The sequence below is a fragment of the Pseudopipra pipra genome, chromosome 3 (assembly GCF_036250125.1).
Source record: "Pseudopipra pipra isolate bDixPip1 chromosome 3, bDixPip1.hap1, whole genome shotgun sequence".
Taxonomy (NCBI): domain Eukaryota; kingdom Metazoa; phylum Chordata; class Aves; order Passeriformes; family Pipridae; genus Pseudopipra; species Pseudopipra pipra.
The window spans coordinates 41639031-41666740 of NC_087551.1; the positions used below are offsets into that span (position 1 = coordinate 41639031).

Here is a 27710-nt window from a genome sequence, read left to right on the forward strand (position 1 = left end):
AAAAAATCCAAGTCAAATCAAACATCAGGAGTTAGGATAGAGATTATTTTTGCAACTTAATACTTCCCTCCCTCCTACTTAGGAGGCATACACTTTTATACAGTGTTCAATCACTTTATCACACACTATTTTCTTTTCTGTCAGACACCTCAATTCTGTGTACATGACAGTCAGAACTCCCCATCAGCAGCATTTCAATTTTTCCTTTTATCTGTGTTATAAAAACTGTACTTCTTTCACAACCTACTGTTACTATTCTTTCCAAATAAGAACTATTAATTTATTTCTGAGCTTTTCTTTAGTCCTCGATGCTGAAACATCCAAACATTTCAGAAACATCACTGGGTTTATTTCAGCTATACTCTTGCATGATAAGACAGTGTTGTATTCCTTTTACAGGTGGAAGAAACACAACTCACTGTTATTTAGAAAGCACATTAAGACTGAGTGCCTGTTTTGACATGTACGCATTTCCTGCTGCCTACCTCCTCTATACATTTTATTTTTCTTTTGAGAACATGCTCCTTCTTATTTTCCAAGCACAGCATTTACTGAGCCCTATTTCAAGAGTCAGCATTTATATGAGTCTGAATCCCAAAGCACCTGAAGTTGGACTTGCACTCAATTGCTGATCATCTACAGAAAGGCTGGCTGGACCATCTTACCCAGCTGCACACAGGAGTGAAACAGCCTCAGAGGCAGATTTCAGCATATAATTTAATCACATTAATGAGACAGCTGTTTGCATTGCTTTCCCTAATATTCTGCTTCATGGAGCACACACCTTTTCGATCGACAGCCCAGCAAGGCCAGTCACCTCATTACCACCCCAGGACGCAGGGGTCCCTCCAGCTCCAGATGAGGTAGCCCCTCAGAAACAGCTCATGACAGTGTAAGTCAATGCCTGTGTAAGGCAACAAACAGAAATGAAACTAGCTAGCTACGTAAAAGTGGTTTAATTACATTTCCCACACAACAGTCTCAAATTTCTCCCTTTTCTACAGCAATATATGTGCAAAACAGAAAGTATTACATGTGTAATGATGCCATTATCAGCTTCCTGCTTGCCTCTGGGCATGCCAGGGGGAATGAACTATTTAGCCACTTCTTTTCTTGTGCTTTGGAGATCCCAGTGACTTTCAGCATCTCCCACAATTGGCATCTGAGCTGGTCAGGTTATGTAAAAAAAAGCTGAGCTTTGTGTACAGATGTCAAGGAGGAGCAGCAAGGCTGCAGTGTGTAATTGAATGAATAATGGGTGACTGACCCAATTGTGCTGAAAATGCCTCATAAAATTCAACTCTAAAGACCCAAGCCATAACAAAATGTAAAGTGCAGTTATAGCCAGAAGAACAACAGTATATAGATGGCAACTCTATTTAACAAATCCCTTCCATGTGCTCTTCCCCCTTATCTGTTTACTTTCCTCAAAGAAAGCCTCCCCGCCCGGGGTTCATACAACGTTTCACTGCTCTGCAGAACTCACACAGCTAATGGGAAGAGAGATCAATTTTTAACTTCCTTTAAAACAATACATCCAAAACAGCATTACAAACTAAGTCTGCATTGCTAACAAGGATGCACAAGCCCACCCAGACTTTCAGGACCAGGTGCTCAGTGGGAAACAACACCCTCTTTAATACACAGATTTCTTTTTTGAGTCTCTATCAATTCACTGAAAGAAAGGTAAATAAAGAATCAAATGCTGTTGCTTCAATGACAGAAGAATTATAGTTTTAAGAGAATTTTGCAGAGCTATAATTTTAAGGGATTTTTTAAATTAAACTGACCTATATCAATAAAGGGTATCACTAGTAAGTAATTAATATGACCAAAACTACTGATAGCTGCATTAACGACAGACTTGAATCTAAAGAATCCTTTTGTTACAGTTGCAGCATTCACACAGACTCTTACAAGTGTATTTGTATTATTTATGGTATGAATTTCACAGTAGAATCCTTTTTCAAACCCTTGTTAGCCTTCAGAGCTACACCATAGAAATCCTTTATCCCTTTTAGAGATTAGCCCAACATACGATGCACACACAGCAATCAAAACCATGTAAGAACCAGCCATAGTTATGAACTACAAACAGCTTTTAACTACATTTATTCCCAGGTTGTTTTCTTCTACCACAAAACACCACCACAGAGAAGCCCCTCACAAGCTTTCCAATTAACTGACAAGCTAATGACCCGCAAGAGAAACCAGGCAGTCAATACTGATTCATTCTACCGACAAAGAGCTTTAACAGCCATGATCTGTTACATGTGACTTGAACCAGAAAGAGTATTTTCTTTTACAAGCACCCTGGAGCATCATATTTCATTTTAAGAGGGGTATTCTGTCTGCATAAAAGCTGCTTTAGGTATTACTACAAGGGTAAATGGCTTTAGAAAGAGCTCCTTGGAATAACACTAAATTCTTGCCTTGGAAGACATCCATAGTTTTGACTCATTGCTATTCTTCTCTGACAGAACAGCTAATCAAGAATTTGACAGCTTGTCCTCACAATCTTAGCAATCTATTATAAGGACCATTTAGAACTTACTTCTCAAATTCAGTATAAGCTAACTCCATCACAGAGAAAGCAAAGTTCTTGACCCAGTTGATGGAAGGGCTAGAATAAGACAGAAATTCAATTAATGCAAATTTAACTGACTAAATATGCAGGAAAATAAAAGTTTTTAACACTTGCAGAACCCACAGCAATCCATACATCATGTGCAATTTTTTCATTCATGCAGATGCCACATAGGCCTTTCATTTAATTGACTTGCAGTGGACTTACACACATTAGGATCTGTAATGAGGACAGAAGAAAAGGAATGTAGACTTGCTATATCCTAGGGTCTCACTGTATACATTCTAGACCAAAACAGGAAAGCAGGAGCTGAGGAATGATGTAATTTCTGGATGATGAAGGAAGTTATACTTTGACATAACATGGACTTCAGCTGGAGAGTTGCAGGAGGATGTGGGAATGCTGCATGTTCAGGAGCTCAGGCTGATCTGGCATGTAACAAGAGACAATGGGGAAAATTTTAAGAGCCAAACACTTCAGGCAAGCCACTGCCCCTTATTTATCTCATTTTACTGACCTTAAAAAAAAAATAGCTACCAAGTATGTTGAATTGTAATAACACAGAACCTGCTGAGATGATGATGTTTGTAATTGGGAATGGTGTGTAAGCTAAATAAAGGAAGCCAATTCAATGCAACGGAAGAAGACTAGGAAACAAGTGGTCTGGTTCACACATTCCTCACTCTATCACAGGCTTCCCACATGACTGCAGAGGACATTAAATGTCATGATATAATAGATAATGTTTAAAATGCCTTTTAAAGAATATTCCAAGAAGTTATGATTTGCAGGTAGGAATTACAGATACTATGGAAGTGGCTTTGTTCAGAGGAAGGCTGACTAGCACAATACTGGGAAGAATGGCTTTCTACTAAAGGAAAGTATGTTTCTGAATGTCTTTCCTTCTACTTTTCTAGCATACTTTCCTTTGCATACCAGGCTATTATGTATTTATGTTTCGCTTCCTAAGAAAAAATTAAAAGAATGCAAATGGGCAAAAGGCAAGTCATGCTGTTCTACACATTCAAGATATACAAATATACACACTGCTTAAACAGAAGTAGTTCCTGTATAAGTAATAACATATACAGAGTAACAAAAAAAAAATGTAGTCAGAATGCAGTTTCCATATCTGCACAATAGAATATACCACATATATGGTACCAGTGTAAAACAAATCCTGTACTGAAAATTCTTATTTTTCATAGAGAAACTAAGCTGCCATCTCTGATCCCTGCCTAAAGATCATGAAAGACAAGAGTCCTTTAACAGTAAATATTCTCCTTTACATTACTGTCACCTAAAAAATTACTAAAGATCTTATTAAATAACTCCCTATCTCCAAACAAGAATATAGTGCTTAAGCAAAAAGCACTTTAGTTTCTTTAAAACTAAGCACAAATCAGAATAATTTAAAATTACTCAAATTTTAATTTCTAATTCAAGAGCAACATCCTAGAAGCCCACATTCATATTGTATGCATATGAGAAAGCATGATGGGCTGAACCCTCAATTCATATGTATTCCCTCCTAGACAAAAATCAGCAGATTTAAACAGTTTACAGTTTGAATTTGGCCAGGAGTAAGGACACTGCCTGCAAAGGATAACCTCATTCTAGTGATCACAGCCTGCATAGAGCATGGTTTTTACAATCTTATGTCTTCTAATATGATTCCTCCTCCAATTCTCAAGTCACAAGAAGCTGTACTGTCTGAGATGATGAAAATACCTAAACCAAGCCCTAAACTTCTAATCTTGCTTTTAACAGCAAACAAAAGCTGACCTTCAAAAAAAGCTTTTGTCCAGTCCTTTGCAAAAGGAATCAGACGTGATACTTCAGGAACATTTGGTGTAAACATCTGTGACAGTCTACGTCAAGCCAAAAATCCACCAAAAATCTTAAGTCTAGGGACTTTGCTGGGCCTTTAGGGAAAAAATCTACAATATAAAAATCAAATCAATCAATAACTTCCTTGTATCTTTACAGTTCCCTCAGTGGGAATATCTCAGAAAGTTCTGAAGACAAACCAGAAAACAAAGCTTTTGAATAAAACTATACTTAACAAGAGACAGCTTTAAGCTAGACGTGTACAACTGGGACTAAAGAAAAAAAAAAAAAGAAAAAAAGAAAATATGCTTGTACCCAAAGTTTTCTTGAGTAAAATCAAGAGATTCATTCCTTACAGATATAATGCGCAGATTTTTTACCAGGACAAGACCACATTGTTGCTGGTCTTGAACTTCTGCTCAGTTAGGAACATTCAGGGCTAGATAGTATGAAATGCACTAAGGTAAACCAGCACTTTTTGTTTTCTGAAATTCTTTACCACAAAGTTTGATTCTATCTAATCAAGGAAGACATTAGATAAGATTTTCATTCTATGTGATCTGTTCATAAGCCTGTCTGGGCTATATCTGAGTATTACCACACCAGGAAAGCAATTTTTCAGTCAAGCACGTAAGTTCCTTTTCATCTCTGTGCAATGATCCATGGGACTTTAAACAATGAGATTTTCACAGCACCACATCTCTGTAATGGGAAGCAAAATCATCCTTTAAACATAGCTCAGGGTTTTCTAAACAAACTCTGATTTTTCCTTGATAATGCAGTCCACAGAAAACTTCTATATTATGAGAAAGTTAGTTAAACAATTATAAAAACACAAAATATCTGCTGAACTGATGTGATAAAAATCCAATTTTTCTGTCTAAACCTAATAGTATTCTTAAGGCATGGACTTTTGACACTAAATAGGAGAAGAGTTGTGTTTAACTCATACTGAAAATGAAAATTCTGTCAGTTGCCAGAACTAGTCACCTGAATTAGAAGTAAAATGCAGAGTCTTACCTTGGAAAGCTTCCAACTTCAAAAATTAATCTAATCTGAGACAAAAAATATCAAGAGATGTACTTTAAGGCGCAGAAGCATTGGGCCTTCTGCACATTTCAATCTACAGAGTTCTCCAAGGGTTTCCATATGAATGGGAATATGAATGAGAACTCAGAATTATGCACCAAGTGCTGAACCATCAGAGAGATAAATTTTGCTCCATCAATTTGCTGCTCTTCTAGCTATGACTTGCAGAGCAATATTTCTTCACTGTTGCTTTATGTTAAGCATTGCTTCAATACATGTGCGTCCCCACACAGAATTTATCAAGAGGCAGAACCAGAAGCACACTTTCCCAACATCTGTATGACCTCAGCTCACCAACAACATTTCTCACTGACTCACGGGTTGCTGGGTGACTGCACTTGTCTTCACTGACTCTTAAAGAGTTATACCTACATGACTATAAAAACTCATCATCCTGCCCAGCTCTTGCATACAGTAAGAACTCTAAACTGAGATGGCTCTTGTCTGCTGCAGTGCTGCCAGCCACTAGCCCCAATTAGGAGGCCTGCAGAAAAATCAGAACATTAGATGACACTTCACAATTTTTTATAAGAATTATCATTAAGGGGTTTTTTTTAATGCCTGCAATAGCAATGAGGCAGCACCTCAGTTTTGCATTTTATAATATAAAATCATAGAATCATAGAATCAGCTGGGTTGGAAGGGACCTCCAAGATCATCAAGTCCAATCCTTGATCCACTACCACCGTGGTTGCTAGACCATGGCACTAAGTGCCACATCCAATCTTGCCTTAAAAACCTCCAGGGACAGAGAATCCACCACTTCCCTGGGCAGCCCATTCCAATGTCTGATTACTCTCTCTGTAAAGAAATTCTTTCTAATATCCAACCTAAACCTCCCCTGGCACAGCTTAAGACCATGCCCTCTTGTCTTGCTGACAGTTGCCTGGGAAAGAGACCAACCCCTACCTGGCTACAACCTCCTTTCAGGGAGTTGTAGAGAGTGATGAGGTCTCCCCTGAGCCTCCTCTTCTCCAGGCTGAACAGCCCCAGCTTCCTCAGCCTCTCCTCATAGAACTTGTCCCTTCACCAGCCTTGTTGCTCTTCTCTGGACCTGCTCCAGGACCTCAATATCCTTCCTGAACTGAGGGGCCCAGAACTGGACACAGTACTCCAGGTGTGGCCTCACCAGTGCTGAATACAAGGAAAGAATCACTTCCCTGGACCTGTTGGCCACACTGTTCCTGATCCAGGCCAGGATGCCATTGGCCACCTTGGCACACTCTGGCTCATGTTCAGCTTCCCATCACTCCAACAGAAACAATTAGTTCACAGCCACCTGGGAATGCTGATGGCATCTTTAATGATTCCAAGCTCAGTTTTCATTGCCATGTATTGAGAAATCTGGTCCTGTAACACACTATTCAGAGCACAAAACTGGCTGTCTGTTTGAACCAACCCTTCGCATAGTGCCGCATTTCCCACCACTCTTGTGCCAGCTGATGTTGCAGGGTAGTTGAGGCAGTTGTTGCATCAGCTGCTACCCAAAACAGGAGCATCAGACTGAAAACAAAGGCACAGTCAAACAGCTCAACAGCAGGAGCAGTTCACATATCCTACCTAATACTTTTCCCAGATTTTCTGATGTATTAATAGATGCCCATTCTTCTGCCACATCTGTCTGGTGTGCAAAAAAAACTAGGGCTTGCCCAGAGCAGCTGCAATTATTCTCCTAAGAATAACATCCATTTTACTTCACTGGCTGAAAGAGTCTGTCCCTAGATGTTGTTGCTAGCTATTTCTCTTCGTTATATACAAACAAATTTAGTATTCTACATTGATTGGGGCAGCTGGTCATTTTTCTCTAAAGAGAAATAAATCTCATTGTGTGCATACCCAGAGGAATCAGCACAGATGTAGCCTGGGCTTTATAGGCTGCTACATCCCACTGGATGCTGTTCAAGCAAGCAGGGGGAACCAGATGCTCAGCAGGGAAAAACAGATTCCTCATTACACTGCACACGTGGGTACTCAAGCAAGTGTTACTCATCTTTCTGCTGGGACTTTTTCCTTCTGTTCGGAAGGACGAAAAAAAATGCCTCTAAAATTGCTCCAAAATATTCAGGTTGCCAGCAGTGGTTCTGTCCTCCAAGATGGAAGACTTGCTTTCTCCTTTCCCTGCTGTGTTTTTAACCCCTCTTGTTCTTCCCAAGGAAGGCCAGTGCCTACAGTGTGGGAGAAGATATTGCAGAAGCCCTTTTTCCTCTCTCCAACAGGGGTCCCCACCAGACCCAGTGGGATCAGAATCACTATGAACTTCAAAGTCACGTTTGCACCTTCACAGGAAGAAAATTCACTTCACGTGCTGCAGCACAGGCATTGTATGGCATGCCAAGCTTTCAGTACACTGTTACTCCTAGAGTTGTTGCTAAGAGTGAGGAAAAAAAGAAATAAAACTACTTCCCCATGGAGTCTACCCTTCAGCCCTAGGCAGAGAAGAAAGGAATGAAATTAACCCTAGGTAGAAGATAAAATGGAGAGGAAAACACCTATCTATCTACAAAAAGAAAGTTGAGCCTCCTAATCAGTCAGATAACAAAAGATGAGGCAGATCTCTTCCTTCACCTATGACTTGTCTTAGCCTCTCACAAAAGACTATAGCCAACTTCTTTGAGAAAGCTGAGATGATGATCTCATCGAAACACAAACCCAGCTGTGGGACTAGCTGAAAATAAGACAATCCTATTATCAAGGCTTGAGTTATGACATTTGATAAGAAATGTGGAGTTTCCCTTCAAAAGCCCCTTGGGGTAGAGGAAGCTGGCTGTGAGAAGAATCCCTCTGAAGGCAGAGTCCTCCTCAGATGCCAGGGAACATCCTCTCTTAGTTCTGCTCCTCAGCTGCAAGCCCATTGCTGCAGGTTTTGTGAAGGCGTAGCCCACAAAATAAAATGGATCAACTAAACAAGATAACTACAATTAAAAAGAAAATAGGGCTTTATACCATCTTCATTATATCTAGCTATAATAGCAGCAGTGGTACCAGCTGTATTTTAAGAATCCTGTAATCATATTTTGGCTCACCTCATGTAGCATAGTCAGACAGGTTTCCTATCACAGAGAACAGTGTTAAAATTCTGTGTTAAGCTCTTAAAAAATAAAATCTGAGCAGCATGAAAGGGCCCTAAGTAAGGCAGTAAGGCAAATTCTCAAAATGACCTGTGCATTCTCCTCACATCAGAGAACATGATCTATCACCAATGGAAATTAAGTCAACCCAACAGACCTTAGGGGGCAACTGAAGCTGCCAGAAGGTTTCCATGCACAGAGATTACAACTGGCATAGAAGTGAACAACAGGGAGGGCAGGTCTGCACAGCAGTTCTGGTGATGTACAGCACTTCATCTGATGCAAACAGTTTTTCAATTCCTGCAGACTTGCAAAGCTAAAATAACTGAACTAGTGAGGTGACTGAGCGCTCTCTCTTCTTCACGCTTACGACATGATGATGAAGCTCTAACTGTGGTGGACACTACACAAGTTACCTGTCTTGGCTGCATATCTAACAACTCAAGACAGTCATTTCATCATGCATATCTATAAAAAGGAAATAAAGAAGGGAAAGCTCTCATCTCTCATTTATCTATTTTACTCACTTGCATTCCTTTTTAATATTATCCTTTCCCTGGACTTTTGATATTTTAGAGGAATACCATGTGGACAGATAGCATGGTGTAGGTGTGACAGAAAGAGGTATTTTTTAAGAAGGTGAAAAAGAAGAAAATTTGCCATACAAAGCTGGGAACAGTACAAAGGAAGGAGCCCAGAAGGTTTATCCTTTCACACAGCACAGGAGCAAGAATCTTACAGAGGTTAGAGACATATGCACACAACACACAGGCTTACACCACCATCAGTGAACTGTAACAGTATCTGGGACGGCAAGTGGCTATTGGGTAGGGACAAGTGATAGCAGGAGGAGGAAAGTCTGGCCAGAAGGGAAGAAAGTCTTCCTGCCAAGGAAGCACCACAGGATTGCCGACATCCTCCCAAGGCATAACTTGATGATGCGGCACAGGAAAATCACCCACCAAGTAGAAAACACAGAAGTAAATAAAGTTGCAGGAGAAGGTAAAAACAACATTGACTTGCTGAAATTGGCTCCATGTGCAGCCAGTCCCAGGATCAGCTAAAACCTCCCCAGTGCCAAATGAGGCCAGAAGTTAGAAAATCATGCAGTGCGCTTAGAGGTCTACCAAACCATCAGGGGCTTCAAGGAACAACTTATAACACAGCATAGGAGTCCCTCCTGGAAAAAAAAAATCATGAATATATTTAAAAAAAAAAAAAAGTTTAGATCATTTTTGCTTCTAGCCTACCTATCAACATCACTTTCTACTTGTAATTAAGCACTACTATGGTTGTAATATCAGGAAAAACGGAAAACAACAACAATAAAAAAACTTCAAATAACTCAAGAAGTAAATCCAGAAGACTCCAAGAGTATCTGGCATTAAAAGTACAATTCGGTTCTCTGCTGTTCCACATACAGGCCCAGCAAAGAGTCACGAACATTAGCAGCCTGTGCACTGTAATATAAATTTTTTGATGCCATAAAGGCACTTCATCCCTCTGTTCTTTGTATTTGTGATACTCTTCTATTCCCAAAGGATATTTTTGATATGTAGGCATTGTCACAGAAATAGTCAAATTAAAACTCAAACCACACAGTAAAAAAGGACTTTCCTAGACATGATTGCATGTTTTCTAGTAAACAACAGATATCCTTTTGAAAGAATGGATTGCAATTTGCTTTGCTGCTTTAAAGCTAAGATTTTTGTTGAAAGGCTGATATCAATAAACATGGCGACATTAAGGCTTACTCGGCAATTTCATGTAGCTTGCTAACTTCTAATTTGACTAGAATATATTTTGAAGATCAACAAAAAGTGTACCAAGCAGTCTCTCCTAACGACAAAACACGACAGCCCATTCTAAATGCTACTTTCCTACATTACTATGTGAAACTATATAAAAGCCTTTTTTTCCTATTTTTCCCAAGTAAACCAAGTTCTCTTAAAAAACACACCTGATCAGGCTTTGCCCTCAACTGAAGTTGCTGAATGCTTTGAGTACATTCCAACTAAAAAGGTTTACGCCCTGAGCATTTGTATTTCACTTCCAATTCATCTTTCTCAAATGAGCTCCAAGCATCACGATAGCAAAGTGAACTGGCTACATAAGTCTTCAAGTTCAGTTTCTTGCAGCACTGGCCATACTGTAATAACTAATACATATCAATAGAAAATTTCCCTATCTTCAGAAATCCCGCACAGCCTCTGTAGAACAAATTCCTATTAATTAAAAATCATTCCATGCAAAAAGCGGAAGAGGTGGAGCATTCAAATATTTTTAAAGGTAATTAATTGAATTTCTTTCAGCCAGCAATCAGTGCACAGACAATAGTCCAGATGGAACTTTGCAATTTATTTTAAGCACAACATGCTGTATGGACACATGCATCTGTAGATATGGATAAAAACAAAGAAAACGCTAAATGAAACTAAATATGAACTGAAGTATAAGAGATTTCCCCAGATTTTATTGTGGCATGAAAAAAAAAAAATCAAAAAATACCTCCCAAAAAAAACTCCCAAAAAACACACACAAAAAAAAAAAGTCAAATAATTAACATGGTCTTACTTTATAATTGGGAAATTCAACTTACACTAGTTAAAAACATGTGTTTCTGAAATGGTGTCCACTTCAGTAGCAGATAAGGGAATTATATATTTTGATACCTTTTGCAAACTCCAGCAGAGAGTGCCTCACACTGAAACACTCATACCCATTTTCCTCTGATTTCAGTATGTTACCTTTAGTTAAAACACTAGCATGTGTCACAGTGCACACAACACCAGCCGGTCCCACCTTTTAAACACATCTCCACACAACCCCATGGAAGTGAAGTGAGCTTTTACCCTGCAATTTCCTCGTTTTATAAAAATGATTACATCCTTTAGCTTACCAAGAGCAATTAAGCCTCTCTGGATGAGCACAACAACCACATTCTGTAGTCTCAATCTCAATAAGAATTCCCTGCCAAAGCATATTTCTTTGCCCATTAACTGGCAGGTTTTAACCCCATCTTCCAACAGCCCTCAAAGAAAGGTCCCAGAGTAACGTGCCTAACATTTCTGAATTATTCAAACTCAAAGCATGCTGTAGTTGTTGACAAAGGCTTTTTGTTTTCAAAAAGTTTACCACATACCAAAGACAAACAAGACAAAATATGAATATTCCTGAAAAAATAACAATTGACAAGAAAAATAAGCTTAGAAGCAATGCTCATCCCAATGTCACATTGACTCGCTCTCTTCTTCCTTCATACTTTTATTTGGGCAACTCTTCTTCGTTTTATATGTTCTCTCATGTTCCTCGAAGTTTGCTTCAACGTGCTGTATTTAACAGCATTTAGTTGAAGAAAAATAATTTTTATTTTATAGTGAACTGCAAACCACTGAATAAAGTTCATTACAGCACAGATTGTCTTAAGAGTGCTTTGCACTAGCTCTGCCTTGTTACTCCAATGTGAATGCAATTCAGGTAGTCAGCAAATATTTATGCAAAAACACATTATAACAGTACTTTACTGACTAGCACAACGCTGTCGGAATAAATACGTAGTATCTTGCAACCCAATAGCCAGGAACTTGTAATGTACAGCCCATCAATGCTGAACAACTTTCCACATACACACTGATCTTCAGTATACATTCATAAGTAATAGAGCTATCTGTGCGAGAAACAAAAACTTTGGAAAACCTTTTTTTTTCAGCAATTATTCATAAAATAAAATGCACGTTTCCAGAAAAATCTCTTAAAGATTAAATATCCCAAGACTTTGGAATTTAAAAGTAATATGCTGAACTAGCACCAATCAAGTATTTTAACCTGTTACCTAACATACAATACTTCTTTCACAAGAAGTACTGATTTAGAATAAGCCAATGCAAGTTGCAACCATGGAAATTCTGGCTAGATATGAGACAGAGGAAAAATTCATAGCAAGGCTGATGAAATGTAGGATGCCTAGCAAGGCTGCGAAATCTCCATTCTTGAAGATACGCAAAACTTGGGCAGATGGAGCCCTGAGCAGCCTGATCTTATTTGGAAATTGTGGTCCTGCTTTGAGCAGTTTAACAAGATGACCTCCTAAATTATTCTAGAACTGTATGACAATGTAGGCACACAGGACATATACCCACACCAAATGTCTTACTATCTGCATGCTGCTTTTTCATCTTACAGAAAGAGAACAGAACACGACTGGATGCAGACAGAAGATCACTGTACCTAAGATATGATGGACTGCATAGCTTTAAAAGGAAGCCACCTGTCACTTAAGCTCACTGTCAAACTGAACAAACTCTCACTGTTAAATAACTGCAGCCATTGCAAGGGCATTTTCTTCTCCTCAGCCCTTCCAAATATATAGCCTGCCCTGAAAGAAAGAAATAGCAGAGAACCCTCGCTGGAAATGTGGCTGCTGACCACCAAGCTGGGATGCTTTCAGCTACCTAAAGTAGCAAGTGGTTTGGGGAAAGAAATTTGAGAACCAAAGGCAAGGAAGTGGCCAAATCATAAAGTCAAGTGGTTGAGTCTCACAGCTGGACTGGAGATTTCAGTCTGCGCTCCCAAGACAGCTTGTGTACTTTCCAATAGAGTAACAGACACAGCATATACAACACTCAGGCAGATTTTAATTCAAAGACAGCCACCATCTTCTGCAGAGAGGAGAGGAACTGCTCAATAGACAGTAAGTGGTACCTTTGAAAGGCTGCATCAGCCAGATTGTGACATGGTCCTACCAGTTCACTTTGCTTTTAAGTTATGAAGAAGGAAGGAAAAAAAACAACCCCAAAATCAAAACATTAGCACTTAATTGAGGGACTGTTGCCAACTCTCTCAAAAACTACAACCACCAGGTCTCTCTCATCTCTCTCATCATATACAGATGCCTAAGTATGTTTACTTGTGAGCCCAAACCAGCATTTTTGCATCCTTTATTGGGTCTAACTGAGATGGAGCTAACTTAGCAGCCCTCACAGTGCTGTGCTTTGCACTGGTAGCTAGAAAGTTGCTGATAACACAACAGTGTTTTGGCTATTGCTGAGCAGTGCTGGCACAGCATCAGCACTGTCTCTCCAACATTCTGCCCTTCACCCCCCAGTAGGCTGGGGGTGGGCAGCAATTTCTCATGAACATTAATATCAAACTAAACCCAATAAACACAAAGGGAGAAATTGCAAGCAACGTAGTTATTGCTTATCTGGGAGAAATACAAGTTAGCATAAACAGGAACTTTATTTTCTCAGCAGTAGTATCACTTTCAAAGTCCTATCACCAGTGACCAATTGAGCCTAGGGCCCAAGTACTTCTATTGCTTTTGTAAATAAAGATGAGGTTATTTCCAAAACATTATCAAGAGTAGCTACTTTTCCATTTAAGGAATCATATGCTGTGCATGTAACTGTAGGTGTCCCAGAAGTATTCATGCTGCCTCCTTTCCCCCACTACCTCAAGTCCACTGTCTGAGCTTAACATTCATCACATCGGACTTGATTATGATTATGAGTTTACTGAAGCAAGCAGCATCTCTAATATTTATTTGAATGGTGCCTAGTACACACTTTCAGGTTGTGAGAAACGTTTTAATCACTGCATTATAACAAACTGGGGAAAAAAAATCCACCAGTTAAGAAGAAAAAATGGTGTAAACTGATGATAGGTATTAACAATTGATGGATGCATATGCTCTCTATAGGTGACCCTTTATCTTAAAAAAACATTAAGTGCAAGACCTTCAAATAACTACAACCCCTTCCTGAGGAAGTACATCAATATTAGAATTTCAACATCTCTTCTTAGAAAATTTTCCAGAGTCTGAATGCAGCTAATTAGCTGGCACTATCACAAAGAAAACAACTAACAGCCAATTCAACAGAACATTGAGGAAGATACAAGACTCTACATCCAAATTGAAATTTAGATACCTCTTTATTGTTCCTGGAAGATCTAGACTGAATGGAATTTGATAGGAGGCTGCTAAAGTGTCATCCACAGCCTTGCTTATTTCCTGCAGTTCTCTCAAAGAAATGCAGCCAAGTAAAGCAGCCAGTTCACAGTCCTGTGACTGAATAAGTCTATCTTGTTCTTCAATTTCTCTTCTTAGCTGTTGATCTTTTGCTTCTAATATGGTCAGTCTTGTTCGGAGGTCTTCAATTTCTTTCTGCATAGAACAGAGACCAGAGTTTACTATATAAACCCCGTTAAAGAAACCCCTCTGCCCCTAAAAAAAGCACAGTACAAGTCTCAAGAGTTAGCATGAATTAAGTCTGTACAATTTAGCACAATATTGAATGAGAAGACATCCTTTTGCTGACATGCAAAACTCTTACGTTGGTTGTATTTAGAAACTCCATCGCTTCCAACAGTCTGAAAACTCCTCCCTTTCAACACCAAATTCCAGGTTTCTCTTCCAACACTCACTGTCAGCCATCTTTTACTTTTAGAATACACAGGTATTTCCCAAGTTAAAAATTTTCAGGAAAAAACAAACAAACAAACAAATCTCAGTTCAACCATATAACAGAATCTCACTCTACAGACTGGCAACTGAAGTGATCTGTCCTCCTGCAGAATATCCCCGCAATAGTTCCTCTAGGCCTCCAGTCCAACATCAGGCACAGGATGCAAGTGGAGAAACACTGACTAACTGGACAGCCCTTTTGATAATTAACACTTCATTTTAATTAAGAGCACAAAATCCGTCCCTGGACTTGAAATGTCCAGAACTTCAATCTCAGTTGCACCAATCTTGCTAGAAGTTCAAACTCTGTTTATCGTGATACTGATGTTTCTTCAAGAGAATGTTATAATTTTTAGAATCATAGACGTGTACAATCACTAATGTTGGAAAAGACCCCTAAGATCATCCTGTCCAACCTTTGACCGAACACCACCTTGTCAACTAAACCATAGCACTAAGTGCCACGTCCAGTCATTTCTTGAACGTTGCCAGGGATAGTGACTCCACCACCTCCCTGGGCAGCCTGTTCCAATGCCTGACCACTCTTTCTGTGAAGAAATTCTTCCTGATGGCCAACCTGAGTTTCCCTGGTACAGCTTGAGGCCGTTTCCTCTTGTCCTGTCACTAGTTACCTGGGAAAAGAGGCCGACCCCCATCTGGTTACAACCTCCTTTCAGATAGTTGTAGAGAGTGCTAAGAACTCCCCCTGAGCCTTCTCTTCTCCAGGTTAAACAACCCCAGCTCCCTCAACTGCTCCTCATATGACTTACTCTAGACCCTTCACCAGTTTCATTGCTCTTTTCTGGACATGTTCTAGCACTTCAATGCCCTCCTTGAAGTGAGGGGCCCAAAAAAAAGTTTCACAAATTTGCATTTCATCCTTGTACAGGTTTTTCCTTGAAAACCCAACAGATAGCTTGCATCTTCAAGAAGTCTGCATTGCCGAGTCAAAGGTGTTTAATATATAGCCCTTGGCTCATTTGTACCAGAATTTGAAAAGCAATTAGGAAATACGGTGGGGGGAGGGGGGGGGGAAAGGAGTACTTGTCAAACTAGCTGAATGTCATACTGAAGAATTTGCTTCTATTCCTACATTTCTTACTGACTCTGTGAAACCTTGCAAGCCACTTAAACTTCACATGCAGCCACAGACTACGTTCACCATTTTTAATACAATCCGCAAGAGAGGTCTCTGACAGGCCATCTACAGACTCTCAACAGAAATCAAAGCTCAGTTCCATGCTCTGACCCCATTCAGTCCAATTAAAAATAAAAAACAAAATTAAAACCACAAACTCAAAACTAAACCTATAACAGGTAAATAACTAGGCATTACAAAACTGACATTAGAAACAGTGTGGTTTTTTATGGCAATTCACTTCTTCATTCTCCATCTTTAAAATGGCAATAAGAATATCTCTTCACTTGAAGTGGTGTTACACAGATAAAATAAGTTCTTTTGAATCACTAAGATGTCATATTTATTAATACCGTAAAAAGAGTCCATTCACTAATTAGTAAATTTGAATCCAAAATAGGGTTTGAGGGGCATACAGTAAAGGGGTTCTAAGACCAAATACTGAGTAATGAAGATAACACAGTATTCTGAATATCTGAACAGACACTTTCCATCTTCAGCAATTTATGAGGCAGGGATCGGGGTGGGGGGGGAAAAGGGCAGCCTTATATAATTAAAGACTCATAAAAACATACATACCATGCACAGTTAACTAACTTGGGCATTTCTTTGCTTTTTCAGAGCTTCACTTTGAAACCTTAATATTATTTTAATGTTTTCAATGTAATTTATGTGAAGTTTAGTTCATTAATGCTCATTCTGTCAACAAACGCACTTTCAGGTTTGCTGCACTGTAACTAGCTTCTGCAGTATCACTTAAAACAAGAAGAAACAGTCCTTGCACATTCAAAGGTTGGCTGGCTCAAATATTTCAACTTATAAATAGTGCTGTACACTAGATTCATCAATTACTTTCCTCCTTTTTTGGTTTTAGATTTAGGAACAAGAGAATGCTGTGGCCCATGTTTCAACTCACACGCATTTGTCAAGGACAGAAAGGTCAGCAGACCAAAAAACATCAGTTTTGTTTCTTTCAGTCTCAAATTAGGCTTTTAGTGTGCACAAAGGACAATTCTGTCTGTATTACTGGTTTGGGAATACTGCCAAAATCTTAATAGGCCCTACTTAATACAAAGACCTTACATATTCTGTGAAAAAGTAGTAATTGCAATCACTGCAATAAGCAACCTGCATGGGAACAGAAAGGAAGATGAACAGAATCTGGGTTTACAAACACACTTTTAGTACTGAAGTGTTACTACAACATAAATAGATAGCAGAAGCACACAATCTGCATTCACAGAGAGAAAGCTGCCCTGCTTGGGAATAGTTCACAGGCATTTTTGGGAGCGTGGAAATTTTAGTCAGTAAACTGGAATTCTCTCACGTTCTTTTCTAGAAATGCCAAGAAGCCTTTAATGTGCTCTTGGTCAGCCTCCAGGGACAGATAAAAAGGACTTGAAGTCTCACCATGGAGCAGCAGACAATATTCATCCCACTAAACATAAGCTGAAGTTTTATTTTGTGGATTTGAGCTTGAACAGATATTTCTAACACGACAGCTAATCAGTACTGATGCTAAACCTCCAGCTTCACTTACAGGCTTGTGTTCTCCATGAAGTACAGATTGCAGTAGAAACATAATTATGGAAATTTTAGATACTGTCACAGGTTTTCAAATCCCTGAAGACAAATGCAGAAGCACCAGGAGAGAGGGAAGAAGGGAAAGTAAAGAAAAGTGGGGCTGAGGGGGGGGGAATTATTTCTGGTCATGCAAGATTTTGGGCAGGACCAATCCTTAAGGGGTACTGGAAGCAACCAATCATCACAGGTTAGCCTTTCCCAAACCTTGAATTCCTAATAATTTTGATTAAATGCTAATAAATAGCATGCCTGTACAACAATGGGGTAATTTCTCCCTAATAACTACACAGAAATAAAGATTCAGTTGGAACAAGAAAAACATTAGCTGTTGTGGAGTTTCAAGTAAAGCAGTTTTCCATTCAATATCTTGAGGTGGTTGCTGAATGTCTGTATCAAAAATAGTTTTCTGCACAGTGATACTGTTGAACTACTCTTATACATTGACGAAGTAAATCTAAACAATACAATGGTGATGATTAGGATAGAAAAGATTTCTTCAACTAAGTAAGACTGAGATGATCACCCAAAATGCTTTTCTCTCTTTCGGGGTTTCATATATATATATATATATACATATATATACACATGAGTGTGTATACAAACACACATATTATTTTACTATTGGATCCACCAAAGCAATGAAAGTATCAGAAAAAGAGATTTTAAGGTAAGACCACATAAAAAAAGGAAAATTAAGTCTACTAGCTCTTTAAGGTGCCACATTGCCAACTATGATCACCAAGGTCTAAAAGACTTATAACTAGACAGTAAACTCATAGTTTTGAAGGACAGTGAAAAAAAAGACCTAAATTTTGCTTAAAAGGCTTGCAGATTTAAAATTGTACAGAAGCCATCTTAAAAACATTCCATTTGCCCACATTGTGACATCACATGTCAGTGTAAAGCTATTGTTAGCAAATGCTGACTGCTTCATGATGATTCCTTCATCCTTATGAAAAGCATCAATCATCTTTCAGGAACAAAAGCTGGTAAATCATGTATTTATAATAAATTCTAACCAGAAGCAGATGAAAACTTTTTGTCTTCAGAAAAAAAACTTCTGAAGACCAGTTTAATATTAAAATGGCAAATTATAACATAAAAAGTACACTTAAAAAGATAATGAGGAAAGTTTAAGCATGCACACAAGCCACCAAGCCTTCTAGCTCTGCTTCTCTGTAATGAGATTAACACAACTCCTGTAGCTGCCATCTCCAATCATCACTTAGATTATCAACTGGACTACAGCCAAGGCTCTAATTGCAACACAGAAGCAAAGTTGCTACTACAATAAATTTATTTAATTCTGTGTGACAGCTTACAAGCTTTTCCCCACACAGCACTGGTTCTTACACAGAACTCTGCAGTCCAGTTACCTGTAACCATTTCTTTTCTTGAAAAAGTTGGCTTCGTTTTGTGGCCGAAACCTGCATCCTCTCCTGGTAAGTTGATCTCAAAAGTTTATGTTCTTTTTCATGACAAAGATTGTTTTCTTCATGTCTAACCCTTTAAGAAAAACATGACATAAGCTAAAAATTAGTGTTATCAACAAGTATCAATGTCTCAAAGATTAAATAGATCAGAATGCTACATGTTACCTTTAGAGTCATAACACTCCATCACCAGAATGATTAGATCTTAAACAGATACAGTTAGGGAACAAGAGATTTTTCCTTGGCATATCTTCCTTTGTTATCTCAAACATTTACACTGTTTCTACAACATGCTGAAGAAAGAAAATGGAAAACTTGTGTAGCTTCAGGCTTCCCCCAGCTTTTTCATATTTCAGAAATTTATCCATCACTGCCTTGAAAGACACAAAACTAAGGCATCTAGTTTCTATCAATACAGAGAAATATCTCTCTTAGACAGAAGTTTAGAAACTTGCCAAAGCCATTTTTGCAGCTTCTGTCAGCTTTTAGAGACTACATTAGAGATCATCTGGAGTGTTCGTTCCACGATGCCTAATTTTACTCCTCTCTTGCACAGCGAGTTCTTTCAAGCAGTCAGTGGGTTTCCTCACAGTGGTTTGTACAACCCCCAGTTGTAAATGTTAGCATGACTGGACCCCAAGGAAATCAGTGAATTACGTTAAGTATCAATTCTATAATCAGCCTATCAAAATGCACCTGCAAACAATGCAAATCTATTTTGCCTTGCACGTTCCTGCTTAAGGGCACGTACACTTGCAAGGCCAATTGCATTTTTGTGTCCATCTCTAGGGACAAGTACATGCATTTCCACATAGAGGGTATAGGTGCATTTCAGTATCATGTTTAAAAAATAGTCTCAGACAAAGAATGTTTTTGAAGTATGATTTCCCACTGTAATCTTGCAAAGCAAATATATCCATGCCACACACAAAACATGCATCACAAGTCTGGTTTAAGCATGATTAATCACGCAATTATGATCTCCATGCACAGCTGTTGAACAAGCCTGTAGAACAAGAGGTTCTCATCTATTCTCCAGGACCATCAAAAGACCAGCATCCTTTGCTCCCTCTCTATAGGCTGAAGAATGTACTGAAAAAAACAAAATAAAACCTTGGACCTAAAATAAATATCATTAAGCAAAATAAACATAATGACAGGAACTGTATTTCTGTAATAACAGCACAGATCAAAGCAACATCTGTATTAGGAGGTGTTAAGACCATCACTGTGCCTTACAATCATCGTAGGTTCCTGCGGACCCAACCAACCACATGTCCCAGCAGCTCTGAAGCCACCTTCCTTCAGTTGGAACTGCATCTTTCCTAGAGAGGTACTTAATAAATTTCCAAGTGGTTGATCAAAGTTTAGGAAAAATTCTCAGAACCTTCTCGGAAATCCCATGTATATCTGCCTACTTGGTAGTGATGGAACAGAAACAAGATCTCTCTGATCTCATCAAACCTGGGTGACTGCACAGCGCTGTTTCCTAAGCTAAACATAACCAAATCTGGCTTCTACTCTGCCCCCAATATCCTGTGTCAACATCAAATGCATTCACCTAAAAAACTCATCTCATAATTTAATTAAGTAAAACAAAACCAGGACATGATTTTCAGCTTTGTATATTAAACAACCTGCCAAACATACTTTTCATTTTAGAACATTGCAAAAAGATGAGGCTGGCTTACCTACAGTAAAACTGCAATGATCTGGTCTTCTGGGGCTAGTCTGATCATCTTTTTAATTTTCCAGGTTAAAAAACAACAACAATAAACCAAAAAAGAAGTCGTGGGTATACTGCTTTTGTTCCAGTTCAAAATTAAAATAAAAACTGGAGCCTACAAATTTTCCTTGAAGAAGCAGTCATGTTTTCCACTGTACCATCTAAAAATAATTTTGGAAAAGTCTTAAACCTCTTTACAGAAGACAAAGTGTATGCTTGCTGTATCAACAAGAGCATCAGACCACAGACAAAGCAGTATAAAAGGCTACAAGAATCAAATGAGAAAAAAAAAAAGGGTCACAACAACAACAGTCAAACTCAAGCTCAAAGAAAGGAGTGTGCATTAGACAGAAAAGAGGATATTAACCTGCCCCTGAAAAATGGCACCACTCAGACCTGCGCAAAGAGAGGAGTTACAGATCTAATCATACAAAGAACAAGAACACTTTCATAACTATATATAACATCTATTTTATATATTAAAAAAATTGTATATATATATAATATAGGGACAAAAATAAGCAGACTTCGTAGCTGAAGAATGCTTTAGTGACTCAGTTTCTATGACACCAGAGACACCACCACCTCTAGAGTCAAAATCATTATTACAAATTAATGCACGGAGGGAACACACCTTAATGACAAAATAGAGAATGGTGTATCCTAATCTTAAAGGAATGGTAAAACAGTCTCTTAGAGCCTCAGAAGGTAGAAGGAAACAGCTCTGAAGGAGTGCAGTTTGTTTTAAACCTCCCATATTAGTAGATGCTATAAACAGAGGCTAAAAATAACTTCAGATTCTCAAATTTTGCAAAAAAAAAAAATTCTATTATCTTTACTGATTTTATCTAATTTTCATGTCTATCAAAAATTACACCCAAACATATTGACTAGCACACTGCAGCCTTTATACGTACCAGCTGCCAGAAAACAAAAGGTTTTCTTTGTTTCATTTGTGCTATTGCAATTGAGAATAGCTTTCAATACCTATAAAGCATCCTCTTACTTCTAACAAGAGTAACTAGGAGCATAGACGAAGACAGAACAAGAAATAGAGGCAACTTTTTTTTTTTCCTAAGCTAACTACCCCCCTTGGGTCATCCAACATATCTCGCATTCCCCCAATCTTTGAAGCTGTTATCCCTTCAAGACAAGGCTGAGAATCTATTTTTGTGACTTTGTACAGTTCTGAGCACAATACTGCCACCTAACAAGTAGCATACAAAAGGAAGCTCCAAAAGATCTATTCATATCAAAAAATAATCTGGTTTTACTTTATATTTAAATATCCTTTCATTGCCTGAAAGGGAGCATCAGAATTAACTCCATGGGGAACCGCTGCTCAAGCTGCGTTGCTGTTGTATGCTCAAGCTGCCATGCCAAGGATTCAATCCCATTCCCACTCAACATCAATCAGAAACGTTCCATTTAATTTGCCAGTTCATCATGATCAATGTTTTTCAGGGCAATTCTGAAAGAATTGCAGGAAGAAAAAAAAAAAAAAGAGTGGCAGGGTGGGATTTTCATAAACAAGCTCCATATTGATATGTTAGAAGATAATTAAAACTCTTTATTAAAATTATTCATAAAGTGTATTCTGCATTTTGAGAAAAACAGAAGCACCATTTTACATGATAACGAAGCAGCAAACTTACCGATGATCAGCAGCCCAGCGCAGTGCTGCCTGAACTTGGGTAATGAATCTATCCAAAAAACTGCTAACTGAAGGATGCCTTGAAGGAAGTTGAAATTTTAAAGATCTTTTTTCTTTTTCCAGTTCTTCCAGTTTCCGTCTAAATTTATCAGCTAGAAATTAAATAAAAAAAAAAAGAAAATTAAACAGTGACAAAACAGTCCTGTTTTACCTGAAGAAAAAAAATGTCTCTCAAAAAAAAAAAAATAAAATCCACTTCACAGATGGTTCTTCTTCTTCCCCTTTTGATAAAAAGTATCAGTCTGTTTTGCTCAAGGATGAATTAACAAGTCTACAATGGAAAACATCAAATAACCAAGACGCTAAGCTACTTTATTCTATGACAAGGACAAAACTGCAGGCTTCACAGCACTTTCACAGAGTTTTAATTTGATAGGGCTCCAAAGAATTGTTTCAAAGTTATCATCCATGCTCTTTTCCTGGAGTAACTGCTGAAAATTCAATTCTAGTAACACTGCTACTCTTCACTGCTTCAGTATGTCTTAAAACTTAGATGGCAGTTACACATTTAAATTCTGGCCTTTTAAAAACTTGTATTGTTATTAGGTCAAGAACTGAAGAATCAGATACGATATCGCAGCAGTGTATTTCAGCAGAAAATGCACATGTAACTATAACAATTACACAATCATCACATTCCACGCTCTCCTGAGTTATGCTTAGTTTATCATCCAACAAAAAGATTTACTTTCAACTTTAAATAAAAATGATAGTGGTCCCTAAGAGATGGCTTTGATTCTACCATAACTCTACACATTTCTTAGGGTAACCACTTCTCTATATGTTACTTCTTATTTGTTTTCTGTCCCTGTGTAGGAAACAAAGGAACATCTTTCCAATTGCTAATTATTATTTCCAGTCCGTCTATCTTCTATTGTGCCAGTGTGCTAGCAAAATCACATACGTGACAGATAACAAGACTGCCTCGTCCAAGATAGAACACCTTTGATGATATATTAGTCAAATCAGAGAGTTTTGAGCTAACCCACTAACGGAAAACCTTTACAATTCAGTACTTTATTTGTGACCTCGCTGCCTACAATTTTGTGCCATTAGCAATCCTTCTAACATTTTCAATACATTACTATCAGAATAACATCCACCTGTGCATGCCTTTTATTGCTTATTTTCTTTCTTTATCCTCAGAGGTGGTTTAAGAAGAGGAGTTGTTTATATTTACTGGTTTAGTGAAATGATGTATTTTTACAATAATCTATCATTAGTATTGATCTCCATTCTGCTTCTGTGCCAACAGGTTGGAATAAAGACACAGAACTTACTAATGAGACTATATCTTCCAGGCCAGCATACCGTTCCAGGGTAAACTCACTATGTTGTTATCACTGTAGTGCAAAACGTTGGCAGAAGGCTCTTGCTGAAATGAGCACCCCACTCCAAGTACCCCTGTGCATATTATTCCTACAAAGTAGAAACACCTTTTCAGTAGTGGAGGTGAACCACATCTGTGGTACATTTCTCAGGGACCACAGCTGAACAGATTCATCCTATCCCTATCACCACAAGGAAACTGAAATTTGGGCCAAGATGAGACTCCCAGTTCCATATTTTGACCAGAAAAACATATCAGCATTTGCATGCTGACTTGCCACTTGACCTTTCAAACTCAGCCATCAAAAATATCAGTGTTACAAACGGAAGAGTAAGGGTCGAAAGGGCGGGACTGTAACCAATGATCACTGAATGCCAAAACACATGGAAAAACCTCCTTTTACTCACACAGTTCACCAGTGGGTTTACTGGGAGTTGTGGCAACCCTCTACAGCCATTTAACAATGTCGTCATTGTTCTTCAACATAATTATGCTCATACAGCGTTTGCATGTCCAGTTGTTTCATCGTTCTACACCTACCCATCCTGGCCCTAGAAACAGGCTATTTTGGGAGGGACAACAGATGAGGGGATCCACATGCCAATTCATTCTCTCTTTCATTAATTCTTGGCTGCATTCTGCTTTATATATTCCAATTTACACAGTATTCAATTAGTTTCTAGTAACAGACGCTTCTAAATAATTTGTTCCATTGGCATTTTATAAGTAATATGGCTGGTCATATTTACTTATCTCTCTGCACTAATTGATTTTTTTACCCTTTCAGCATTGCTGTGAGGGGTTACGTCTCAAGAGACTCCAGTGCCACTGGGCTGAACACTGACGCATTCAGCTTTTAGGATCCTTTCCTGGAAAGGAGACCCCTGCCATTTGACCTTGCTGATATCTTCAGTGCATGGAGAGACCCAAGAACCTCAGTGCCAGTTGCAGAGCTGGGAACCATGCAAATAAGGCTCATCTCAGTCCAGCTTTCAGTCTTGCAGCTCAAGAGAAATCTGGATCAAGCAGAAGTAATGGAAATTATCAGAAGTCTAGCAAACAGCATGTGAAAAAGAGGGCAATAAGCACAGTTCCTCAATCTAGCAGAGATAAAGACTGAGGGGAATAACTTCCAGTACTATTACAGACAAGCAAGCTACAAAGAAAGCAGTAATACAATTATTTTCACCTTCCCTTAGAACATGAGTCCTCAGTACAAACCTGAGATGCAGCAGAGGAGATAAGAAAAAATGTTAGATATAGTAGAGTGCTAAATCTAACTGCCAAGGTTAGACAGGGAATCACCACCAGTGTTGATTTTTAGCTCAGACAAACATCTCTCAGGAATGGCTCTGGCAGAGTTTAAAAGGTTTTTAAGTTTTTAAGGCCAGAAAAACCAGATGTGTTCTCTTCTTTTTACAAGGGCAAGTACAGGATTATGCACCGGGGATGGGGCAACCCTGGATGTACGTACAGAATGGGGAACGAGAGGCTGTAGAGTAGTGCCAGGAAAGGGACCTGGGGGCTCTGGTCAATGACAAGTTGAATATGAGTCAGCAGTGCCCTGGCAGCCAGGAGGGTCAACCATGTCCTTGGGGGTGTCAGAGACTGAAACAGTTAATGATTTATGCATTCTAATAGACTTCTGCAGGCTTTTGACTTTCTGATGGGCAACTGGGCCCATCCCCCCCCTCCTCCAGTGCAGAAGATGTCAAGCCCCGAAAACACGGGAAGAGCTGAGTTTACCACGCCCACCACATGAACTCCGCACCAAAAAGGGGGACACCACCCTATGAAAACAACTCCCCCCCTTGGGGGAGGTGCAAAGGATATGGATTTTGACTGGTGACTTTGGGGGTTCGGCGGGGTTTTTGCTTTTCCTTCTCCCCCCACCACCTGTGGATCAAGACATCGCTGGATCCAGTGGGCGGTGATTATCTCATCTTCTTTTTTTTCTTGCTCTCCCTTACTCTCACCCTGTCTTTCTCTCCCCTATGCATTTTTCTCCTCCCCAGAAAGGTTATGACAGCACCCAAAATGTTAACATACCTATTGATACAAAATTGTTAAAATAAATCTTGTCAATATATGTTTTTAGACACCGATTATTTAGTGTCGTTTCGCTTTAATCCACTCCAAAGGCATTACTGATAAAACCTGGGTTACTCCCTCCCCCCCCTTTTCCTGGGGCGGGTCGTAACAGGGGGCATCAGGCAAAGCATCACCAGCCGGTCAAGGGAGGGGATTGTCCCACTCTGCTCTGCACTGGAGCGGCCTCACCTTGAATAGTGTGTGCAGTTTTGGGCACTGCAATATAAGAAAGATACTAAACTATCAAAGACCATCCAACAGAGGGCAATGAAGATGGTGCACGGTATAGAGGGGAAGCCATACGAGGAACGACTGAGGTCACTTGGTTTGTTCAGCCTGGAAAAAAGGAGACTGAGGTGAGACCTCATTGCAGTCTACAACTTCCTCATGAGGGAAGTGGAGGGGCAGACACTGATCTCTTCTCTCTGTGGCCTAGTGACATGATCCAAGGGAATGAGCTGCAGTTATGTCAGGGGAGGTTTAGGTTGGATATTAGAAAAAGGTTCTTCACCCAGAGGGTGGTTGGGCACTGGAACAGGTTACCAAGGGAAGTGGTCACAGCACCAAGCCTGACACAGTTCAAGAAGGATTTGGCCAATGTGCTCGGCACATAGTGTGATTCTTGGAGCTGTCCTGTGCAGGGCCAGGAGTTGGATTTGATGATCCTTGTGGGTCCCTTCCAACTCAGAATAGTCTGTGTGGTTCTGTGTGATCCCTTTCACCATATTTTCTAGGATTTTTCAGCCAAAAAAGCAGACATGGAAGACCTTTGCTATTCCTAAGTCATCTAACTCACGGACACAACTTTCTTTTACTTCCATTTTAGTCTTTTAAGCTTGTTATTCCAACACAGAAAAGACCTTCACAGAATCCTCAAAACTCACTGAGGGACCGAGACACCAAAAAAAATACATGCACTCAGATATCTCTGTCACAAAGAAAGCCTTAATATTTTTATGCTCTGTCCCATACTTCACTTCAAAATAAGTTATTTAATGTACAGCTTACATGCAAAAAGCAATCCTCTCATTTGATGAAGTTCTTAAATGAAGGAAATTTAATGTATTCAGTACATACTGTTTTACAGAAGCATTTTAAAATGAGGCCTAATTCGGCCTCATTAGGCCTATCAGTCTTTTATTTCATTGTATTCTGCTGATAGGTTGTTGCCTTGCAGAGCCCTACAGATATCCTAGACAAAACTTCTACTTTTGTAGCGCAAACAGTAAAAGTTAACTCTTACATTACCCTCCATCACAATCCTTACCACCTAGTGTACTTCAGACATCCCACTCAATTTAAAGCCAGTCCAGAGTACAGGCCTGGAAGATGCCAAGTGCTCTTCTCAGAGAGACAGCAGTTTGAGAACAGTGTTCTCTCCATAGGTCACGTTTTGTAATAGCTTTGAGCAAAAGAAGCAATTTCTGTAATTTTTAATTGACCATGTGCCACCTCTACTTTTTACATACTTTGATATTCATTTTACTCCCTTGAAGAAAAGGTTCACTTTATTAGAACTATTTATCATCATTTAAAAAACATTTGAATAAATAATTTCAGTAAGGACAGAGCCTCATTTGCTATGTACTGCATATATTCAGGTTTATTTATCTCTGTGTTAATAGGTGGGAAGATGATCAATCATGTTATTCTACAA

The 27710-nt window shown here is 39.0% G+C and overlaps 1 protein-coding gene and 1 long non-coding RNA gene across 4 annotated transcripts in view; one reads left to right on the top strand and one right to left on the bottom strand.

The window, feature by feature from the left end:
- DISC1 (DISC1 scaffold protein) overlaps positions 1-27710 on the bottom strand; it is a 191330-nt gene that overhangs the window by 114331 nt on the left and 49289 nt on the right. For both annotated transcript variants that reach the window (XM_064648830.1, XM_064648831.1), the window contains exons 4-6: positions 22574-22724; positions 19136-19265; positions 14502-14737 (exon numbers count right to left, since the gene is read on the bottom strand). In XM_064648830.1, coding sequence (XP_064504900.1) covers positions 14502-14737; positions 19136-19265; positions 22574-22724 — 517 coding nt within the window. The remainder of the gene's footprint in view (positions 1-14501; positions 14738-19135; positions 19266-22573; positions 22725-27710) is intronic.
- Positions 18024-25151, top strand: LOC135411379 (uncharacterized). 2 transcript variants are annotated; one of them, XR_010429126.1, is made up of 4 exons: positions 18024-18748; positions 20443-20525; positions 23888-23952; positions 24750-25151. It is a non-coding gene; the product is annotated as an uncharacterized LOC135411379 (long non-coding RNA). The 2 variants fall into 2 exon arrangements; XR_010429125.1 differs by lacking the exon at positions 18024-18748 and adding an exon at positions 19147-19201.